The sequence below is a fragment of a genome, unplaced genomic scaffold, assembly GCF_019419815.1.
Source record: "Pyrus x bretschneideri cultivar Hongxiangsu unplaced genomic scaffold, Pyrus_bretschneideri_v1 Contig35, whole genome shotgun sequence".
Classification (NCBI taxonomy): Eukaryota; Viridiplantae; Streptophyta; class Magnoliopsida; order Rosales; family Rosaceae; genus Pyrus; species Pyrus x bretschneideri.
Genome location: NW_025999668.1, coordinates 4,551,674 through 4,575,967, shown reverse-complemented (window position 1 = coordinate 4,575,967; position 24,294 = coordinate 4,551,674). Strand labels below are relative to the sequence as shown.

At 36.2% G+C, this 24,294-nt stretch overlaps 1 protein-coding gene across 1 annotated transcript; it reads left to right on the top strand.

Annotated features, from left to right (window-relative positions):
- The first annotated feature begins 7,517 nt into the window (after window positions 1-7,517).
- LOC103938366 (pyruvate kinase 1, cytosolic-like) lies at window positions 7,518-16,652 on the top strand. The gene is made up of 16 exons (XM_048591657.1): window positions 7,518-7,850; window positions 8,357-8,453; window positions 8,706-8,803; window positions 9,046-9,201; window positions 10,112-10,189; window positions 10,828-10,959; window positions 11,392-11,472; window positions 11,733-11,804; window positions 12,049-12,138; window positions 12,596-12,740; window positions 12,979-13,067; window positions 14,323-14,418; window positions 14,582-14,649; window positions 14,937-15,036; window positions 15,684-15,743; window positions 16,256-16,652. The coding sequence occupies exons 1-16, from the start codon at window positions 7,782-7,784 to the stop codon at window positions 16,406-16,408; spliced, it is 1,584 nt and encodes a 527-aa protein (XP_048447614.1). The 5' UTR covers window positions 7,518-7,781; the 3' UTR covers window positions 16,409-16,652.
- The last annotated feature ends 7,642 nt before the right edge of the window (window positions 16,653-24,294 follow it).

Here is a 24,294-nt window from a genome sequence, read left to right as displayed (position 1 = left end):
TCAAATTGGTCTTTGTGTTTACATTCGTTAACCAATTTCAAACAATTCGTTAAAAACAATTAAAATTGACATGTCTTAAATTACATAGTACTCAAGTGAATTGAATGAAGCAACAACTTCTAAGGATATGCATTGTATATGTTTAGTAGGTGTATATAAAATTACATTTTTGTCCACTCACGTGCCTAGAACATGTCAATTTTAATGGTCCTTTAACAGATTGTTTTAAATTAGCTAACAGATATAAACACCGGGACCAATTTGGCCAAATTGAAAACACATGGACTAAGTTGGCGATAAAGATAAACACAAGGACCATTTTGACATTTAAGCCTAAAATGGTTAAATACCAACAATAATTAAAGAAATTAATTACCCGCATGCCAACAAATTTAGGAAATTATTATTAGTACTTCAAAAATTTCATTCTATACTCGTCACAAGTGCAATTATTTTACTAATTATAGAAAGTTTGAAGTGCAAAATAAAATTTTTGTAGTACCAATAACAACTCTCTAAATTTATTATTATTTTTTAGACATAATAAATTATTATTATTACTAATAATTTTTTCGGATGCGCTGACTTGCTTGTGAGAGATAATATTTTAATCACATGTGTGACTTAAGACTCGTTTGGATGTGGTTTTAAAATTATTGAAAGCGCTTTTAGAAAAAAAAATGTTTTTTGGTCCAAAAGCACTTAAAGTGCTTTTTGGAAGAAGCACAAGTTATGTGTTTCTTTCAGGAAGCACTTTAAATGCTTTTTCAAGATTTCCTTGCATTTTTACTAAGAATTGAAAATGAGGTCTTACTAATTTTTAACCAAGTGCTAATTAAAATTTACAAATTTTTCTATTTGATTTCAAACAATGGTATGTCAACTTTGTGCATTAGCAAAGTTATACTCCAATGGTTATTACAATCACCACATTTGACTAAAACGCTAACAAATTATTAAATGACAACCTTGTTAAACATTAAACTTGCTGTTTTGGAGAAACTAATTAGCCATGTATTTTTTGTCTTTTGTTTTGGCAGTGTCTAGAATGATCCTTTTGGGTATTGTTTATTAGGTTCGGCTTTATTGTCTTTTAGAGAGAGAGAAACGAGGAGTCTTTAGAAAGAAACGAAAAAACACTAGTTGTGCTTTTCCTCCTCCATGTGCCAAATCTTTTTTGTGTGCAGAAAATAGAAGTTGGAGTTTTTTTATACATCTTTCTAGCTTCTTCTTCACACCTTTGTGTGTTGATCTTGGGCTAGTGTATTGTATTGCACTATTGTTGTTGTTCACATGGTACCAGAGCCACAAAGGTGGTAACTGGTTGTTTGCTTGAATCCTTGGTGAAGAAGATCAGCTAGTGTTGCTCCATAAGATGGAATCTTCAAGTCGGGTTACTGGGCTTGCCATAGAGCTGCTCGATCCATCAAATTACAAGATATGGAGATCGTGTATGGAGTCGTATCTGGTTGGTGAAGATTTATGGGATGTTGTTGGAGGAGTGTACAGAACCAAACCTAAAGACGATGTAGATGCCGATGACTTGAAATGGTGGATAATGACTTATGTGAAAGCCGAGTTCGTGTTGAAAAGATCTGTTTCTCATGGATTATTCGAACATATCATCAAGTGCAAGTCTGCCATGACATTTGGGAGATTCTTGACTATCATTCAACAAAAAAGACATTGGGAGGCTACAGATGCTGGAGAATGAATTGGCAAATTCAAGCCAAGGTGACCTTTCAATTTCTCAATTTTTCTTGAAGATTAAGAACTTGTGTTCCGAAATTTCCTTTTTAGATCCGGATGAGCCCGTCTTTGAAGCTTAAATAAGGAGGCACATTATTCATGGCTTAAAAAATGAGTACACTCCTTTTGTGACTTCAATTCAAGGATGGGATCGACAACCCACCTTAGAAGAGTTTGAGAATTTGTTGTCTTCTCAAGAGTCTCTAACTTGCCAAATGGCTGGAGTGTCTATTTCGAAAAACTCCGGAGATGCTCTTTTTACTCGAAAAAAAAGAAGAATTTTAAGTTGGATAAAAGGGATTACAAGAAATTTCATGTTGCACCTAAAGGCCTCTCAAGTGTCATTTAATCAAAGAGATAAAAGGCCTTTGAAGTGTCATCGATGTGGAAACCTGGTCATATTCAAAAAATTTGTAGAGTTAAAATGAACGAAGGCAACGTGGCTGAAACAAATGGCAGCTCTCGTATTTTTAGCAGATGAAAAAAATTGGGGGAAGTGTTTTCTAGCAGAAACTTCAACGATTGATGCCATGGCTATTAACTTTAAAGATGAATGGATTGTGGACTCCGGTTGTGGCATCATTTGACAGGTGATGAGTCAAAGTTTGTCCATTTACAGCCGCATAAAGGAAATGAAGCAATGGTAACAACCAACAACACTATGCACCAAGTTGAAAAAGAAGGTAATGTGATCATCAATGATGGAAGTAATGATTCTATCACATTGAAAAATGTTTTCATGTTCCAGGGATGAAGAAAATTTTATTTTCAGTTCCTAATGTTGTGGATGCTGGTAATTTTGTCTTGTTTGGACCAACATATGTGAAATTTCTCCGGAATATAGAAATTTTAAAAGTGAATGTTGTTCAAACTGATAAGAGGGTAAAAGATACATTTGTTTTATCTGCCTCTTCATCATATATTGATAAAGTTAGTTGCAATGAAAATGCTTCCTTATGGCATGCTAGGTTGGGGCATGTTAATATGGAAAAATTGAAGGTGATGTTTCAAAAAAATCTTGTAAATGGGTTGCCTAATATTTCAATTTTTTTTCAAGCAAAGTCATTTGTAAAAGATGTCAATTTGGCAAGGCTCATCGTCTTCCTCTTGCCAAATATGATTCTAGAAGCAAAGCTCCTCTAGAAAGCATTCATGTTGAATGCCTCAAACAATCACTTAGACAGCGTATTTCATATCCCTGACTGGTCAAATAATCACTTAGATGGGTATACCACATCCGCCGGATTGCTTCAATCCATAAGTGAATGCCTCAAACAAGTTGAAAGGGTGTTTCATGGTTCTTCGGGAACTTAAAATCTTCGTATCTATATCCCCATGGAGAAATACTAACCACATTTCATAATGCTGCAATCAATCATAGGGCGTTTGAGAGAAACCTTGCACGGTAAGACGTGCATCATATCACACTATTTCATTCATCTCATTACGCTTCATTTCCCACTTGTAACACAACAAGGTTATCTTGGGCACTGTAGGAACGATAGGTCCAAACACACTTTGGTAAGGAATTTAAACCTAGATTGTGATTTCGATTGTCCAATCAGTTCTACGTTGTCACTAATCAACAAAACACGGTTCAATATCGCACTTTTTATTTGTCGGTAGCTACCATATAAGTGCAAAACATCATCAATGATAATATCATTCCAATTCCATTATCTCATCCAAACTAGTATACTATACCAAGAACTTCAAGTCTCGGGAGTAATCCAGATTGATCTCATGAGATGGAAATCATTTGAGACAACGATCGAGTATGAATTTATTATGTGTCGTCTTCTTCCTCTTCTAAAGAAATGAATCCTATGAACCGAGTGATCTATCGTGCTTTAGGCCTAGACAGATTGATTGGCTATCCGTTGGTGTACCAAGTCATCCAACAGGGGCGACCAAACCGTCTTTTAGGGGTGGCACACCTTTCAAGGATGTTGACTCGACGTCCGTTAAGTACGTCTATCCTTGCAGGCATGTTTGCAGCTGGTATATGATCTCGTTACTTTAGTTAGATAAGAGGAATACATCTGGAACATCATTCTGAAAGCTAGAATACATCGCACTTGCTTATCACACTTGTGTAATACGGGGATCAAGATGAGACATAGTGGGCAACATCCAGGAAAATTTGTGTCGTTCTACAGGAACGTTGACGTTATTATCTCCCCTTAACGGCAGAAAGATTGTCTCATTGAAATGCAATCAGCAAATGAGTGATGAAGAGATCGCTTGCAAGGGCTCTAAGGAGCTAATGTGAAGGAGAATCATAACCGACAAAGATTCACATCTTTTTTTTTTTGAGGACCCATATTGGTATGTTACAGTGGCGCAACTTGGCACATGGAATGCACACCCAAATGCATAAGTATGAAATGTCAGGTTCGTACCCAGTAACCAACTATAACGTTGAATAGGTTGGGTGGCAAAAGGCCTTAAGGCAGACCAATATAGATGCGTACAAGATTGCAAAGCCCTAGGCAGAAACTAAAAGCTTGGTGCTTTCACCAAGGTTCGGGTGATCAATTAAATTGCGTTTTATGATCACTCTGCGAGGCTGTTTTTAGAATGAACATGGGAATTCGATGTCCAATTATAAACCCAAAAGAAATGCAATATTTATCGAAGCATCTTTGATATAAACTCTTCGGCATTATCCAGTCTTCTAGACTTTATGGGATAAGTAGGGTGGTGAACCCTTAAAATCAGCCAGGAGGTTTTGCAGTAATGTGTGTGGACAAACATGTGACTAGTTTGTCGATTTATCAACTAAAACCATAAGTATTTATATGGTCCACATTTTGGTTGGATTAGTCCACATATATGCCCTTGAATCCACTGTGAAAATAGGGTCGTTTCATATCTTTGCTATGAATGATTTAGAAAATCAATTCCCCCAACGAGCAGGCTTGGCAAAATGTGCTTGTAAGCACAACATCTTTACTTTGGGTAAGGAGATGCATTGTGGAATCATTGTTCAACATAAATGTCCCAAATGGTCATGCCAAAGCAAGTAAACTGCCCAATCACTAGTCGAAAACTGGGTTCACCGTTCGGTAGACTCCAGCCGAACTGGGTCTATATTATTCGATACCTCCCAGACGAATTGTTGGGGTAACTTTCTCTCACAAGTATGGTAGTAATTGGATCCGAGAATTTTGGTAAACTTTTGTTCTCTACAGTGCTACTTCGAGAGTGAGTTAGAAACAAATAAGGGTGAGAAAAGTATTCTCCAGTCAAAATTTGATCGAATTTATGAACTTCAGAATCGTACTCATTCATTGACGTAATCATGGTGTGCTTCAGGCAATATATTTCATGATTAGACAATCTGTAAGAGCGAGCCAAAGTGCCATGGAATCCTCGTCCGTGAGGTATTTCCATTTGTAATGCTTTGGGCATAAGTCTTCGAACGAAGATCATGGTGGAGGCTTATTTAGCTCTTCCATGCCATTGTTGGCTACAATGGTTTCTCAACTTCTTGATAGTCAAGTGAAGATTTACGTCTTTTACCCATATGAAGTGGTTTCGGTCAAGAAACGTCCAAATTAGTGAAATCTAAGGTTCAACAATCCACTGAATGAAGGGTACAAGATTGTGATTGGTGCTATGAAAATAAGATATCCATAAGTATCAAAGTTAGAACATTCGTGTCCTAAGATATGATTTTCATGAAAAACGTCGGGTTTTCATGGGTGTATTGTTATAAGAAAACTTTGGGTTTTAAAGGCACTAAATTTGAAACTACAGGTTCAATTTAGTTTATGAATGATTAGTTCATAAAAGAGAGGTTCCTACAAGAACACATAATACAAGGTACTGATTGAAGTGCAGTGGATTTGAGTTGCTTCAGGAACTCAAGTGTGAGAGCTTCAGGACTACAAAAGGATGTCAACGGTTCAAAGAAGCAAAATAAATTATTGATTCGTTAATGTCCAAAAGGCCAATAATTTTGGATGTCTTGTCAGATTAATGGATTGTTGGTCATTTTTAATTAATTCAATAGCTCAGGATCATACGGGGTCGATCGTGGAAGCAAACTAATGACATGTGGGTCTTATTAGCTTCAATTGGCGGTGGGTCAAGTGACAAGTGAATTATAGCTTAATTAACGTTAACCAAAACGTCCCAAAAATTAAATGGGTATGGTTATGAAGCGAGAATGCCAAAAATTGGCATAGGGTCGAAAAAACAATGCATCCCAGCTTAATTAGGCTGGATGTAATGCATAGACAGGGCCTTGCAGCACAGTTACAGGCCTTTAGGGGCCACGGAAAGGCTGCAAGCCTTTGGGTCGTGGGTTGGGATATAAGCCCAGTAGCTCAAAGGTGCTGGAATTAGGCCAAAAACATGCATAATGACGCAAACCCAGCTTGCATTGGCTTGGGTTGATGCGGGAAAAAGCCCAGCGTGAGTTGGCTTTGGTTTTGGGCCAGAGCGATGCAAGCCCAGCGGCTCAGAGGCTGCTGGCAAGTGAGCCGAGACACAGGGGCTAGCCTATAAGTACATGGGTTGCTGTAGGTGGGTCATGTGTGTATGGATAAGGCCCAACAAGCATCAGGCTTTCTGGAAGTGGGCCAAGGTGAGTACAAGCCCAGCATGGTTGCAGGCTTGGTGGAATGGGCTAGGGGCATAAGGCCCGTGGAAACCCTACCCAGACCAAAGGGCCTGGTTGTCAGTGTATGCGTAGCAAGCCCAAATGGCTGTTATTGTCGGTCCAGACATCAAAATGACATCGTCCAGTCACGGCTGCTCAACGGGCTAGGCTGCAGGCCAGCCAACGTGGCTCAGCGTGTGGTGGCAACGAGGCATGGAGTCGCAAAAAATCCCATTTTTTTTTCCGACTCTAGGGTTTGAAAAACCCTAATTGCTACTAATTTATTTCGATGCTTTGACTCACAAATTCCACATAGCAAAAATTGTGTAATGCATGAAACGTGTGTATATATATATTGACAAATATATAAAACATATACAATATATACATCAGAAGGTAAATGTAAATGTAGGGGTTCATACATCATGGAGAATGTTTTCATGATTCGTGGTCGTTTCAAATATCTTACTTTATTTTAAAAGAACCTGATTGACATAAAACAATTGAGCCTTTGAGTTTGTAGAAGATTCTTCTCGAAAAGCCGGAATTACATCTCCAATGCATTGTATCACGTTCAACAAAGAAAAATTAAATTGAATCAATAGCATGTATATCAATTCAATAAAATAATAAATTAATCATAAAAAGAATGATTAAAATGTAATACTCCCCTGATTGAAGATCAAAATCTCTTTAACGCAGCGTCAAGAGCATGTTGATAATGTGTTGTAGGCATAATTCACTGAACAATTATGGAGGCTAGAAAGAAAGAGCGGGTGCGGCGTTGTGCCTTTATTTATAGTAGTAGGGAAGATTAAATTCTTACCCTCATAAGATTACAACTCTAATAGGATAATATCTAACCCTAAGGAATATTCCAAGATATCCCTAGATACACTAGAATTTACACAATTACATTCCTAATCTAATAGCACTGCAACAATTCTACAAAGAAAATAAAATAAAAAAACTTGTAATCTCACACTTAATTCAATCTCAATAGAAAGCATGTAGTTCATAACCGCCTTTCATTTCAACGAACACCGTGATCCATAACGGTAGATTATGATGAATCATGATTGGGAGTTTCCTACTCCGCTAATTGGTTGTCTCACAACTAACACGACATAAACATCGATAGAAGTCCGGCAAAGACATTGTAGTGTACAAGCATATTGACGAATGGACCACATGGTCCACACATGCATCCGGGGATCTTTCCCCTAACGCACTGTCCACGTGTCTAACTGCCGATATCACCAACCAACCACATGCTCGCTCATAAACTAGCAAGTAGAGTAGGAAACACCACTAAGAAAATCTCGCCTTCTCAACTCAAACACCACAAAAAAGCATTTGCAGTTGCAGTCGCAGACGCTGTTGCTCGTCGTCGTCGTCGTCTTCTTCTTCGTCGGCAGCGAAAATGCATTCGAGTCACTTGTTTCCGGAAGAGCCAATCAGGATGGCTTCGATTCTCGAGCCTTCCAATTCTGTAAGTTTTTCCAATTACTCTAATCTCTTGCTTCTGTTTGAAGTCGCTGTTAGTTAGTTAATTTTCAGTTACTGATTGAGAGAGAAAGAGAGAGAGAGAGAGAGAGAGAGAGAGGGAGAGGCTTGCTTTTGTTTCTTCAGCAAGTGACGAAGTTGCATTGTGCTTGTTTCCCGAGAAAATGAAGGGATTGAAAAGAAAATACACAATGCCTGGATTTCTGCAGCATTACCTGTTTGGCTGTTACTTAAAACTAAGTTCAACTCCCTGTGTTTGCGGGTTGTAGCTCGAATCTGCATTCCTTCTTGGATTTTAAATTTTGTGATGTGTTTGGTTGCCGAGAAAATGTGAGAATCTGGATGGTGATATTTCTTATTAGAGAAATCTTTACTTCCAACCAACCAGGATATTTTCTCTGAATTTCTATGGGTTATTTGGTGAATTTGTGGAAGTGTTGATGTGAAGGACTTTGAATGTGCGACTGCCTTTGATTAATGCTAAACTTGCAGACCTTCTTTCCTGCAATGACAAGGATTGTGGGAACACTTGGTCCAAATTCACGATCCGTTGAGACAATCTCTGGTTGCTTGAAGGCAGGAATGTCTGGTATTATCCACCTGCTATGTTTGATTTTCATGATTCGTCTGTCTGATTATGAGTTGCCAGCTTCTTGTTTTTGCTAGCTCCCTATCTATAATACTTTAGTATCTTCCAATTACGATCCGTTGAGACAAAGTCCTTTTCGGCGGTTTTTTTTATACGTTCCAATTTGAATTCCTTTTTTTTTAATTTGATACACCATTGATTTTACTAATTGGAGTGTATAATTTCCTTCACACACACCCCATGTATACATAGTGGCACGTTTTGATTTTTCATGGGGCGATGCTGAGTTTCACCAAGAGACGTTGGGAAACCTGAAGGTTGCAATCAAGAGTACAAATAAACTTTGTGCAGTAAGCTTTCCATTCTTATGACCTCTGCATTTCGTCTCTAAATTATCTAACTGTATAATGATCCTAAAATTGAACTTTTAACTGTGCTTTTGTATCTGCATTATTTAATTTGTTGTGTTCCTTTCACTAAATCACCTTAACTTGCAAAGCCTTCATGTCGATTTACTTACTTTCTGAGTTACCTTCATGTGAACCTTTGGATATGTATGCTTACAAGTTGGTGTATTTATCTGTTTTTCCAGGTAATGCTAGACACAGTGGGTCCAGAGTTGCAGGTAGTGAATAAAAGTGAGCATCCCATATCTCTCCAGGAAGATACCTTGGTTGTCCTGACACCTGATCAAGACAAAGAGGCCACCTCAATTCTACTACCCATAAATTTTAGTGGCCTGGCAAAGGTGTCATTCTGAATATTTTCTGGCTTATCTCTATGAAAGACATATATCTTGCTATATTAGAATCCTCGGTTCTATTGGATCTACAGCGATGAACTTTGCTGTGCCAATCTATTTCTTTGGGTGAATATGGACTATGTAACTGTTTTTGCGCTTACCAAACTGAGCTATCCATGAAAGAGACTGACTTATTATTCTGACATCAGTGAGGGACAGGGCTTATGACGCATTGTTTGTTTTTCCAATGAGCATCCATGTTTTTCAGTTGAACCAAGCCCCACTCCCACCCACACACAAGCATCACATTCTAAGTATAATTATTCGGCAAAATAATCAAATAGGGAATAAATTAGCCATTTGTGATTATAACAATGATTTCTATGTTTATCAAAACACTGTGCATCTATGTATTTGACGAAAATGAAATGACTAAACCGTTTCAAACATATGGGACTTTGTGCTGACTTTTTTGTTTCTTTTAGTTCATGAAATTTTGCTGTATTTTAGATGCTTTAGTTCTGGTATGGATTCTATGGAATTATTGAGAGAGACAGAGAGAGAATTCAGTTAAAAAGTTTGTGTTGATTCTTTTGTTTCTTTCAGTCTTGAATTTTTGCTGTATTTTAGATGCTTTACTTCTGGTATAGAATTATTGTACACAGAGAGACAAATAAAGTTCGGGCCATCCATATCATATCATATCACGTCACAAGAGTTTGGAGGAACCAATTCATCTTCTAGTTTCAGGAATGATTTCTTGGAGGAACCAATTCATATAGATTGATTTTGACTTCCTGATCCTGATTTTTGGAAGCTTGTAGAACCATGTTTGGTTCTTTATATTTATCTTACAACATGTCTCACATTACATTGGCATTGCTGCAATGAGTTGAGTTAAATTTGGCCTTTGCAGGCAGTGAAGAAGGGAGATACAATTTTTATTGGTCAATACCTCTTTACGGGAAGTGAAACTACTTCTGTGTGGCTGGAGGTAAGGAAATATCAGAGATGAGTTTCAGTAATTCAACTACTTGCCTAGTTAGATATGCATTCCTTGTCACATATTTAGAAGTTAAAACAAGTAGCCACTTTATTCATTGCTTTTCTACTTGTTCCTATGAAATCCTGTTTATATAAGGAAGAGAGGGACCAGATATTCTGAGAGATACGGAATGCTGATATTCAACTTTAAATTTTTTTTAAATTTATAGTACAAGTTAGACATACATTTGTAATTAGGTGAAGCTTTGGTAGCAGAATAAAGCTAAAAATGAATGCTATAAACTTGATAGAATCTTTGGCAGCGGAACCTGTAGTCTCTCAAGGCCCACAACTGTTTACATATATGATATTTATAGGGGATCATCAGAAGTTATCAATTTGATGACTGACCTGGGTTCTGAAATTCTAATATATATAAAACCTCTAGGAACTCTATATTTGCTACCTGCAGTATGGTCCCGTGGGCCTTATCTTTTGTCTATTGCTTCCATTGGATTTGCTATGAGCCTCCATCCGTTCGGTTGGCAGATGTCTCTTGAAGATACCATCTGCGTTCTTTTTACATAATATTCTCAGGAAAAAGAAATGATTTGCATGTTATTGTAACGTTTTGCTTTCACGATGCAGGTCACCGAGGTGAATGGTGAAGATGTGGTTTGTCTCATAAAGAATTCTGCTACCTTGGCAGGGCCGTTGTATACTTTGCATGTCTCTCAGATTCATATTGATCTGCCTACACTTACCGATAAAGATAAGGAGGTTAGTTTCTGTTGAAATCACAGTACTAGATGCTAACATAATTAGATCCACCTACAAGCCTCAAAATTGAATTGTCTGCTTCTTGTCTGCATGGATTCACTAACTTGTGGATTTCAAATTTTCACGCTATCATTAATTTTAGCATTGAAATTCAGAAGGAAATTATGGACCCGTTTATTAGATGGGTTTGTGGATTGTTTGGATGGTAAGAAACAATCAGTTTTCTTCTTCTTCTTCTTTGGGATAAGATTAGTTTGTTCTCTATAGGTTGTAAATTACATTGCTTCTAGGTTGATGAGGTAACTTTTAATTCATTAAAATCACTTTGAGGAAACTATATACAAAAAAAGTCGTTTTACTTTCTATAAAAGGAGATCTATTCTTACGTGAATTGCTTAGTTAATGTGTTTTAACATTTTATTAATTTTTCAGGTCATAAGCACTTGGGGTGTTCGTAACAACATCGACTTCCTATCATTATCATATACTCGTCATGCTCAAGATGTTCGCCATGTAAGGATTCTTCATGACAGGATTTCCTGTCTGTTATGGTCTTGTGTAATAAGATATAAAGGAAATTTGTTTCTCCCTGTTCATCCTTAGTTTATGATGTGGTTAACTCGTATTTAGGGCTTAAGTCTCTGCGTAATTTATGTTTCCTTCTACTTTTGATAATATGAGGAGAAACTAAGTACCGTTTCATTATTATTCTTTTCTTTTCAAGGAAGTATTATTATTCGATTTTAACATAAGCTGTTCTTGCTATTATGCAGGCCCGTGAGTTTCTTTCAAAGTTAGGTGACCTCAAGCAAACTCAGATTTTTGCAAAAATTGAAAATGTTGAGGTGAGTTTCTTTGAAAAGGAGTGCAAAAACAAAGTTACTAATATTGTCACCGTCAGGTTTGGGTTATGGATATGGTTACGAACTTGACACATGGGTTCCACATTTGTGGAAAGCCCTCAGTATTTAGGCCGTAATGGTGGTAAGGAATATGCTTGGCGGAAAATGATCGTGTGTGACTGACCAGATTTCCAAATATCATACTTGTGCTTGGATGTGAAGTAGTTTGTGTTCTCTATTTTCGCAGGGATTACACCATTTTGATGAAATCTTGCAAGAAGCTGATGGTATTATCCTCTCTCGTGGAAATCTGGGCATAGATCTCCCACCAGAGAAGGTAATGTTTCACATCTGAGAACTAAGTAATCTTATGGTAGTTGTTAATATTATGAACACTTTAGTAGTCATGTTCCTTTATGTCTTTACATAAACTGCACAGGGCTACACAAGTAATGAGAAAGTCATTGTCAAACAGTCTACATGATATACCGTGCTTGTAGGACTTACCTGAGAACCATGTCTTGTATGTGGCATATTGTATTTGCATTCCAGTATATGTGGACTAGTATTCTGGAGGAAGAATTAAATAGTTACTTATCAAATGTCTATTTCCTCTGATGGTGACCAGAATGCTGGGGGTACTTACAGTACTGAGGATTGGGAACCACATATTCTTTTAGCGAGCGTGTGTTTCCATTCTTCGATGGATGTGTATCTTTATACTTTTAGTTGGAGGATATTTTCTGTAATGATGCTTGAATATTCTGGTAATACACTCTACATTGATCTTCCAGGTATTTTTATTTCAAAAGGCTGCTGTTTACAAGTGCAACATGGCTGGAAAGCCAGCAGTGGTGACTCGGGTTGTGGACAGTATGACCGACAACCTAAGACCTACTCGTGCTGAAGCAACTGATGTTGCCAACGCTGTACTGGACGGTAAATTGCTGTCTTTTGACATGAAATATGCTCCTTTATGTTACTTTTGGAGGGTTCCACCATCTCATTTATTCTTTCATGTCATCACTTAAATATTTGCTCTGCTAGTGTTAGTAAATATCATTAGTATTGCAATACTCCTGTTGCTTCAGCTTTATTAAATAAGTTAATGTTATCATAGGATGTACAAGTACAACATGTGCACTTATTTACCCACTTTTCATTTGTGTTTGTGCAGGAACTGATGCAATTGTTCTAGGTGCAGAGACCCTGCGCGGTTTGTACCCTGTTGAGACGATCTCCATTGTTGGAAAGATTTGCTCTGAGGTAACTCTCTCTCTCTCCCTGAAAAAGAAAGAAATCTTCCAGTTGTAGCATCCCCGTGTTTTTGGGATGATGGCGGAACCAAATTCAAATATAATAAATAAGCCCATTCAATTACTAAGAACCACATGATTCAGATTATTTATTCCAATTATGCAATAAATGCATTTTGCACATGTATTTTAGGATCCTTGATTTGGAATCTCATATCACATGATGAATGCATTGGGCATCATGAATATATAGTGTTTTAATTTGAGTCTTTTCAATGATTCATGTGCCGATGGTTCTGTGGATGAGTTAATTTATGAGCTTTGAAAGTTTACGGTTAAAGAAGTTCTCGCAATCTCCTTCTTGTGGTGCCGAAAGTTTTCTAATTCCTCTATTGGAGTGATTCCAATACACCTTTGGTGCAATGCCAAAGGCTGGAGTGAACCCATATATTTCTTTTCTTCATTTCTCTTATGATTGTCCTACAACAGTAGAGGCTTTTACAGAAGTGTAGTTTCAAAACTAGTGTTGAAGTAGCATGGTTTTTTCATCCTATTAGTTTTCTCCTTTCTGAGGGTGAGTTTGCCATAGGTTGTTGTACATTTAAGAAACTCCCAGTCTTCTTATATTGGGTCATTGCTTTATTTTTAATTTTTTCAGTCTCCTCTCTTTCAGCTTTGTTTTCGCAGTTCTCTGAAGCTGTGATTCATAACTGACATATTAGCACACTGAGCATTGTTTATGTTCTCTGGTTTTATCATTTCTGATCTAGAATTTGATGATTTCTAGCATAGATGCTACCAACTCCTAATGCCTAGGAGTACATTTGATGTAAAACCAATACCAGAATTTATATTTATAAGATAGAAAAAGAGATATATCGAGGAGAATTTAGAAGAAGATTGCTTTGGGAAAAGATTTGTTTAATCGATCGTTCGAGTTTGTAATAACCTAGCCCTACTGCAAATAGGAATGTAATCGCAACCCGAATAGCAACAGGAAAGAAACAAAAGAAGAATATGAAATAAAACAGGACATAAGATTCTGCATCGACATTTTTTGGTGGAATTAATATTGGTAAGTTAAAAATGGTCATGGCTATTCTGTAGTCTCCCTCTCATTTGATCTTCAACCATTCGAAGTGGCTGTAGAGTGTAGAAATACGTGTTTCGTATGATGGTTTATTAAAAATTCTTATAAATTAAAGTACAATGACAAGACAAAATTCTGAGTTCACTTATTTCTTTTATCAAATTACTGTCTGCAGGCGGAGAAAGTTTTCAATCAAGATTTGTATTTTAAGAGGACTGTCAAATATGTTGGAGAACCAATGACTCACTTGGAATCTATTGCTTCCTCTGCGGTAGTTTTCTGCTTTGGTGTTTTCCATTTTTTTTCTTCTCTTTCTTTTTATTGTACCATTTGCCTGTTCCCGGAAGAGATGTTGCTAACAGAAGCATGTACGACGGATAAAATATATTTCGCTACAAAAGAAAAAAATTATTAAAAAAATTATCTTCTTCTAGGTACGTGCAGCCATCAAGGTGAAGGCCTCTCTCATTATTTGCTTCACTTCATCTGGAAGAGCAGCAAGGTGAATTTCTCTTATCTCCTTCTTCTACCCTCATATGTATATATAAACTCAAATTCTTAGGGCCCTTTTGATTACCATTTCATTAGGAAGTGGGTAAGGCTAATGGGATTCAGTTTCGTGTAAAATTTTAGTTTCCTGATTGAAGTTCAGTTAGATGTACTTTAATTGTGAAATATAAATAATAGAAGTTTTTCTTTGATAGTTTACGATGTTAGATACAAATCTTTTTTAAATGTCATGTTCACTCTTGTGCATATACCGGTTTTGATACTTGGGCATTAGTGTAGGCTGATTGCCAAGTACAGACCAACAATGCCTGTCCTTTCTGTTGTCATTCCTCGGGTCCAGACAAATCAACTCCGATGGAGATTTTCTGGTGCATTTGAGGTTTGTTGCCCAACTGATTACCTTTGGTTTTTATGCACTACCAAGTTTATTTTTTCAAGTTTCTGCTAGATGCTATAGAATGCGCCCACTAATGTTTTATCCAGTTGGGACATAATCCTGGAGTAGTTACTTTGTTTAATGTTGTCTTTCTCCCTTTGTCCCTCCACTTAAGCATGCATGGCGGTAGATTATATCTTCAGCCTCCCCACCTGTTGCCACTGGGTTTTGAGTTGGATGCTCTATTTTATGATGGTATCAGAGCATATAATTCATCTGCATGTCAGGCCCAATGGCTATACATGCTCCGCGTTACCAAATATTAACTGATCCACATGTTTGACTCCATTCATTTCATAGAAATCCCACATCGGGAATTCTGTGCCTTGATGACAAAACACACGCGCGCGCGCAAAAACACATTTTGATATCTTGAGCCTCTACAGTCTATGCCGAGTGCCAATCGGTTTTGGGTTGGATGTTATAACTTTTAACATGTATCTCTTACTAACTGAAGATTTAAAATTGAGAAAAATGATTAGCAGACAATCGTATTATTTGACTTATTTTTGCTTCTTTGTGATTTACATTCTCCAACTGAATTTGATGCACACAATATCCATCTTTTTATTATGATGAATATTTGGCAGGCAAGGCAATCACTCATTGTTAGAGGCCTTTTTCCCATGCTAGCAGATCCTCGACATCCAGTAAGTATTATTCTGTGTCATTTCTGATTTTGTCCTACGTACGTAAGATGTATCCTGTTGATTGCATATATAGGAGAAAGCAATGCTTAATGCATATAATCATCACATGGTTTCCCAGATCTTTCCTTTCGTTAAAACTGATTGATTTGCGTTTCTCGTTCACCCTGAACTTCTTATTATCATCTTATGCTGCCCTAATGAATATAGTTCAAAGACCTGGAGCGGAATACCATTGTTCTTGCAGCACAGAAGACTTGAGTAGTAATATTAGCGAAATTCTAACTAGGAGATGTCGAAATGGTTAACATAAGATGCCTTTTTTTCTCTCTGAAAATGGTTTGAAAAGAGGAGGGGAGGCTGCTTAGCCTGCTTTTAGGGACATGAGTCCGTTATAGTTGTTGATTAACTTCAGTTCATCTCATGATGCATGTTCTTTTGCATGCTTCACTGCCCATCGGATCAGGCTGAGACTGAGACGTTTCTTTTTCTTCCCTGCCCTTTCTCCCCTGCAGGCTGAAACTACAGGTGCAACAAATGAGTCGATTCTTAAAATCGCTTTGGATCATGGCAGGGTCGCTGGTGTCGTAAAATCACATGATCGTGTTGTAATTTGCCAGAAAGTTGGCGATGCTTCTGTGATCAAGATCATCGAGCTTGAAGATTGATAAAATTTGCCAACTTATTTTACTTGTAAGTTCTCCATGGCCTATACCATGCCCTCTTTCCCGAAAATAAGCAAAAGATACGTGGTACTCGTAATAAACCCTTGATTGAGTTTCTAACTTCGTAGTTAAATTACCTTAAACTTTTTAATAAGGGAATAATTTCCCTTATTGTAAGTTTTTGCTCCTCTCTGTCTTAATTTTGTTGGTCGTAACAACTTATTCACACACTTCTTTTTATCTCTCACACACTTTTCTTAATTTTTGGCTGTCGGATCGAATAAAATGAAGTTTAAATGACAGAAATTGACAAGGGTATGTGAGATGTAAAAATTAATGTATGAATAGCACCACCGGTTAAAATTTAACCTACTTTCTCTTTTTTATGAATTTAAAATTTGAGTAAAAATATCAGATAAAATAATTTAATTTTCCATCTAAGACGAAAAGAAAGAGCACCCATCAAGTAATCTAAAAATAGCTAAACAAACAGAGAACTATCTCGTTGTATTTTCTTATAGAGAATAATAGTTGACTGAAAAAAACATTTCCTTCACTATACACACCCACACAACATTTTTTTCACACATAAAACTGATTAAGGGACTAAATCAATTGTAATAGTTGTCAAACGCCAAATTACTTTATTTTATAGATGATTTGTAATTTTCCTAAAAGTCATTATTTTCACATCACAGAAATGTTTTGGTCATTTGGTGACCAAGGAATGTATGTTCATGTACCCTTAGATTTGATATTGTTCATGCACAAAATTTGGTTAATCTTGGACCAATTTTGATTCGATTGTAAATCACACAAACATAAGAATACAAGGATGTATTGTGGTTCAGCTCGAGTTGGCATTACATCTATGCTGGATGGTGTAGTTTCTGTTTTCACTATGTAAATGTAGGTTATATTGTACAAGAGGTTTGTTGCCTTTGAAAGAGTAAAGTGGCACGGTTGACTCTTTCTAAAGTAAGGGTGAAGGATCCCTTTTACATGACAAGAGTTTATCTCTTCTTTTACATACTTTATGGGCTAAGTAGTGGCCAAACTATAGTACATCATTTATCATGAATGAAGAATAAATTGATGCGGTTTTAACGGTTTTAATGAATGATCATGAAAGGCGAAGAATGATATTGTTATTGATACTCCAAAATGTTGTTGTGTACCCATTTCAACTATATTTTATGTTATATTTTTATGGGTAAATTACATTTTACCCCCTCAGGTTTGGGGTCGATTTCAATTCCTTACAACATCTTTAAAATATTTCACTTTCATACCTCAAGTACTATTTTATTTCAATTTCATACATCCGTTAGAAAATCTGTTAAATAAACATTTAAGTGATGACGTGGCAAATAAGATGTTCATATTTATGCTGACGCAGCTGCTATATTTATGCCACGTGACTAAACACTTAGTAAAAAATTTCAAATAATTAATTAAAAAAAACAAAAAAAAAAACCGAAACCCAGTTCGTCTTCCCCACTCTCTCTCTCGAACCCCAAACCCCTCAAAATCCCCAGATCCAAAATCCCCAATTCTCGACCTTCAACCGCTACGAGAATCTCATCCCGATTATCCACTCCCAAGCTCCCCAAACCACCATTTTTCACCACACCACCTTTCTCTCTTTCTATCTTACCCAAGCCACTGCCATTATTCATTTCATCAACCCAAAAGACAAGAGCCACCCCCACCTCACCACTCGAACAGATGCAACCACCCACCCACCCATTTTATCTCAATCCAAAACCAAAGCCTCTCCCAACCCACCCCAAAATCCAATAGTTTCAAGGAATTGTAGAACCTCACAATTTCAAAAACCAAAAACCCACTTCAAATTTCAATCTTCTCTCTCTTCGTCTTTTGGGTTTTTTTTTAATCAATTCTCTCTTCCTCTTCTGGGTTTTGTGGCAGAGGATGGTGGGTTTGCGCCTGACGGGAGGAAGAGTGCAGGGACTCGGCATCATACACCGCCGCCGCCCTCCCATTTTCTTTCTGGTAAGGATGGACAGAAAGCTTTGAGGAGTCCATATATGCCTCTGAGTTTGCAAAAAGAAAAAGTGAAAGAAGATACAGCAGCTGCCAAAGCCAAGGCAAAAGGGTTTTGCTTGTTGGGCTTTAAAAATTTGGATTTAGGGTGGGGAAAGATGGTAGAAAACCACACGGCAGCCGTGCGGGGGAGGGGGCAATGGTGGTTTGGACGGGGAATGTTTTTGGAGGCGCAATGGGGAGGGAAATGGTTGCAGGTGATGGGGGATGGGGGAAGGGGTGAGTGATGCGGGGTGGGAGGGTGGGGATTCTAGGGAAGGAGATATGGGGTTTTTTTTTTAATTTTTTTTTTTTTAACTTTTCTTTAAATAATTATTTTAATATTTTATTAAATGTTTAGCCATGTAGCACAAATGTGGCAACTACGTCAGCTCTTAACAGACTAATAGATGAAAAATGTAAAAGATGTATTATATTGAAAATAGTACTTGAAGTATAAAATTGAAATGTTTTAAGAATGTAAAGAATTGAAATCGATCCAAACCTGAAGGGTAAAATGTAATTTACCCTTTTTTATATGTTTGGAGTGCAAGAGGCTTGGTAGAAGGGGTCCACAAAGCATCCCTTTCCTAAAACGGAAGGCGTGTGAGATTTTAGTTCACGTCGGCCAACGCTCGCCTGCATGTGGACCAGATGAAGTTGAGGGTGGGGCCCACGACGTTGTCTTTTAACAAAGTCCAAAGACAATGAGCTTTTTTCGAAAAAAAAAATAAAAAAAGACAATGAGCTTTTTATCTTCACATGTCAAAGTCGTTGACTGACTCACTGACATAGATTACTTTCCAATAAATAAATAAATAAAATTTTAACAAAAATATCTCATTACCTTTTATTTTAACGAAAAATTATATTTTAAAATTAAAAATTATATTTTAATATTAAAAAGTTAATCTTGTATTAATCACTTTACCTTTTATGTTGTCTTTATTGTTAAAACTAAAAATTTTCAAATATTTTTCATTAGTTTTTCTTAAAAAAAAAAAAAAATTTAAAGACAAAAAGATTAAGGAAAATGATCCTCGTTGGACCATTTTCTTAGGGATCCTAGACATTTCGTGATCGTGACCGTTCATCGTACAGTTAGAAATCATTTAAAAATTTAAAATTAAATCTAAATAATATCTAACGAAAATTAACCGTATAATATACGATAAACGGTTAAGACGACGGACCAGGAATTTTTTTCCAAAGATTAGGGCTCTGGGAGCGGAAATAGCAAAACAATAAGCGCCCCGAAGACACACAGCTGCAAGCAGCGAAACAAAAGCAGAGATAAAGTCAAATATTAATTCCTTCAATTATGGTGAGAGATGACTTGCGTTTGGGGCAAACCCCACACAATGTACACATTGACAAATCCAAACCCCCTCGCTTCTATACCCGAAAACAAAGAACAAAAAAATTTAAAAAAAATTAGCACCAAATGATGTATTTATAATATTTTTATGTAGATGAATTTGAATCGCATTATTACTAGTCTATTATGAGGTTAAGCTCATCCAGATAATATTGTTTGTTCAAAAAAAAAAAATCTTTTTATGTGAAAAATGAAATTACAAGCACAAAGAAAAATGCATACCATCACAACTACTGAAATGGTCAAGTTTCATTATTTGGTCGATATGTTGTCCATATATGATCAATTTTTCATTAACTTTAAATTTTGATCAGTTCAACAATTGAAATTTATGAATTTATCATTTATGTCAAATTGTCAAATTTTATTTTGTAGTTTTTTTTTTTAAAAAAAGAAAAACATAAATTACAAAGAGAATCCTCTTTGGTAGCCAACCTCATTAGAAAGGGTATGCATTCAAATCTCTATTAATTAATGAAACCCTCTTTGTCAACCAAAAGAGGTGAAAAGACTACTTAGTCTTCTATCACACACAAAAAAAAAATGATGGACAATAATGTAATTTCACAGGTCTAAATTTTACTGTTTTTTATTGAAGCCTCACATATAAGTGATGTTAAAATTCCTGCAATATTTTAAAAAAAAAAAAAACAAAAACCTCCCACTCTCCACACACACACACACTCTCTCTCTCTCCCTCTCTCCTTCTCATTTTCTACAAAAATGTGTTTATACACATAAAGTGTGTAGGCAAACACTTAAGGTACCGTTTGGTACGTGGGACGGGACGGAACAGAGTGGGACAAGGCATTCCGTCCCACGTTTGGTGCGCCTAAAACGGGTGGAACGAGCTGTTCCACGGGACGAGTTTTGGGTGAATTTTCGTTCCACCTCATCCCCTGGAACAACTCGTTCCACATCCGTGGAACACAAAATTATAACCTCTCTGTCTCCTTCTTCCTCCTTGTTTCCATCCGAGAGCATCTTTGCTCCCGCTCCGTTCCGTTCCGTTCCGTCCTGTCCCGTCCCGTCCCGTCTGCATACCAAACGATACCTAAGCTTACTAAAAGAAAAGTGTCTCACTCTCACACCTGCCAACTCATTCTCTACAAAGTTGGCTTCCCGATATATATGACCAACAAAAAAATATTCTAAATATGCAAGCAAGCTCTTGAATATTGTCCACCAAGGTGTGACAATGCTAAGGATTGTAAATAGCAATGTTAACATCATTAAGAAAGATCTTCTAATCTCCCTCCACCTCCAAATTTAGAAACTTCTTTGACAAAGCAGTTGTAGCCTATCAACCAAAGCATGGTCTTATGTAGATGTGGCAAATCAACCCATTAAGTTGTTAATGGATCCCCGTTAAGATCCGTTTAATTTAATATTACCACAATGTGTATGCGAGGTTAGTTGTGATGATGATGGTTTAAGGTGAAATCAAACTAAATACCCCTTAATGGGGGTACCCATCAAAAACCCAATAAATTAATTTGCTACCTCTAGTCTTATCCGACAAGGATATTGGACTTCTCGAGCTTTCGATCCCTCAAGGCCCTAAATATCAGAACAATCCGCCATTTGCATTGTGAGTTTATGAGAGACCAATCAGCATTACGAAGATCCTAATCATAAAGACAAGAAGCTAAGGCCATCTTCAACCGAAGGAGGGCCAAAGGGCAATGTTTAGCCTTATAGCCCTTCAACAAATTATATTTTAATGAACAATGTCATACCATATTTTATATTATCTCAAACCAAGGGGGCCAAATGGTCATAGGCTAAACATAGTCCTTTGACAAAAAAACCTATCTCCAACCGAGGGCGGCAAAGGGCCATAGGCCAAACATAACCCCTCAATAATTTATTATTTTAATAAGGTTTTCGGACATATTCTAAGTGCCACTTGCCACAATAACAAATAAAGCGTGGTATTAAATTAAACTACCATATTAAAATAAGGTTTTCGGACATATTCTAAGTGCCACTTGCCACAATAACAAAGAAAGCGTGGTATTGTTGCACTTGCCACAAAGTCAAGCTTGACATTCTGATGTTGGAGGGCAGGTTGAAAATGGCCAGCCCGCTGGCCTGATTTGAGTATTTTGGCCCGGTGGGCCCCATAAGCCCTTTGGCTTAATCCTCGGTTGGAAATGGTTTTTGTGTCATTATGAGCTATTTTGAGCCATATGGCCCTTTGGCCAGGTTGGTTGGAAATGGCCTAAGTGCTTGTCCAAATTAGTAAAGTTGTCATCTCCTACAGTCGAACATATACTCTTCATAAGGGTATAGCAAGAATGTAAAATACCCTTCCAAAAAGGAAATTGTTTTTTGATAAATAATAACAAAATCGACACTTAGTACAACGGTCTAATAATATTCTTCTTTACTTGTAAGTAAGAGGTCTTAGGTTCTATTCTCGTCAAAGACGAATTTGAACCACATTATTGTTAATTCATTTGGAGACCAAACCCCTTTCATTTCTTTTAATACGAATAATATCGTTTGTTAAAAAAAAATAAAAGGCATCATAGTGGTTTTGCAAGGCCAAGGCCCAAATAAAGCTTAAAAATAAAAACAAAAAAAAAATCAAAGGAAGAAAAAGAAAGTGTTTTTATAAAAAAAATAAAAAAATAAATCTGATTGCTTAAATTTGTTGTTGAAAACATGGAATTTCCAAAACCCAATCAGGGTTGCTATTTATGTGCGGCTGCATTGACTAGAGTCGGTGAAGCTTTTACTTGCCTTGTTGGTAAAGTAAATCATAACAAACGTACGCTTCACTCTGTCTTTTTCTATAAATTAAATTCCTCTGTACCAATTTTTAATTTTCTGCTCCACTTGCAAACTTAATTACTAAAACTATTTTTCTTCTTTCTTTTTTCCGCTAAAAAAATAAAAAAACTATAAATTTTTCTTACACGATTCGTGATGACAAAATTAGAAGGTGTTCCTTCTAGCTGTTATTTATTTATTTATTTACTTATTTATTTTTTAAATTTAAAATGCAATACACTTTTTGAAGTTCGGAAAGACTTATAAAAACATTTTAGTTTGCCTTAACCACTATCGTGCGATTCACCAGCATCAGGAATCGAATCCAGGACATGCCTGAAATTCTTCTCCAACCACTGGGTCACCCCATAGTGGTTTGGATTTTGCTATTTAATAATTTTATTTTTCATATGAAAAAAGGATATGTAAATTAATTTTATTTTTGGTGAAATAGGTAAATTAATTTGACAATTAATTAGCATACATGCATCTTTGAGAGCATATCCAGCAACTTTTGTCCCTTTTCTAAGTTTGGATTAATTTCCGTATAAGGATTAAAGTTTTAGATTCCTTACCCTAATTTGGGTAATAATTATTTCGTTTAAGGAAAGTAATTATTTTACATGGATGGTTAAGAACCAATTGTTTGAAATTTAAAAATGGTTTTTTAATTTTGAAAATGTGCACAAGGTTTTATGCAACTGACACAGATTACTATGAAGGTTTCACAGCCTTTTTGACCCCAATTACACCGCAAAGAAAAATAGGGTTCTTCCTTTAAAAAAAATATAGGAAAATGTGAATGTAGAAATTGAGAGAGGATCCTCATCGTATTCTTTTTGTGAAGATTCCGAAAATTTTCAAATTATATTCGTTTATTGTATATTGTACGGTCAAAATTATTGTAAATTTTTTTATTTAAAATTGAATATAAAAACTACCTGAAGAAAACTGATCGCACGATGTACGATGAACATATGTGATTAGAGGATCCCTGGAATTCTCACAAAAAAAATCCGGTAAGGATCCTCTCTCATAGAAATTGTCAATTTAAAATACAGTGCAATTTTTTTTAAACTTTTACTATTAGAATTTTAAAATCAATTATATTATTCAAATTTCATATATAGAAGCGAGTGACATTTTACCATAGTGGTGGAAATGTGTTAAGTTCTTGTAAGACGACATGGGTTTGAACCTCGTTGGTGGTTAATTCTAACATTTAATGTAACAAAATCTATCGTTTGACAAAAAAAATATAGACAAATATTTATTTAGCATCCATATAAATTTCATATATAGACATCCATATAGATATGAAAATGAATTATCGCTAAATTTGTTGCGACTCTGAATTTACAGAGAAATTCTTCAGTGTATCGGAGACTCGAGAATACGGCCTAATAAATGCGTGAAAATTAGCTATAATTACTATCTCACATGATAATTTAAAATGACTACTTGTAATTATTATCTTATTGTAATGACATAAAACTCTATTATTAACGTAACATAACGCATACTGGTACATGCTAATTTCCACTATTACATTGATTTCTAAACAATAATATCTTTCTTTTTCTTTCAAATCTCACTAGCCTCCTACTCATATGAATTTGTTTGTTATCATTGATTCATTACACTCTTGAGAAAATTGAATCATTCTAACCGTAACCTATTATCCTTA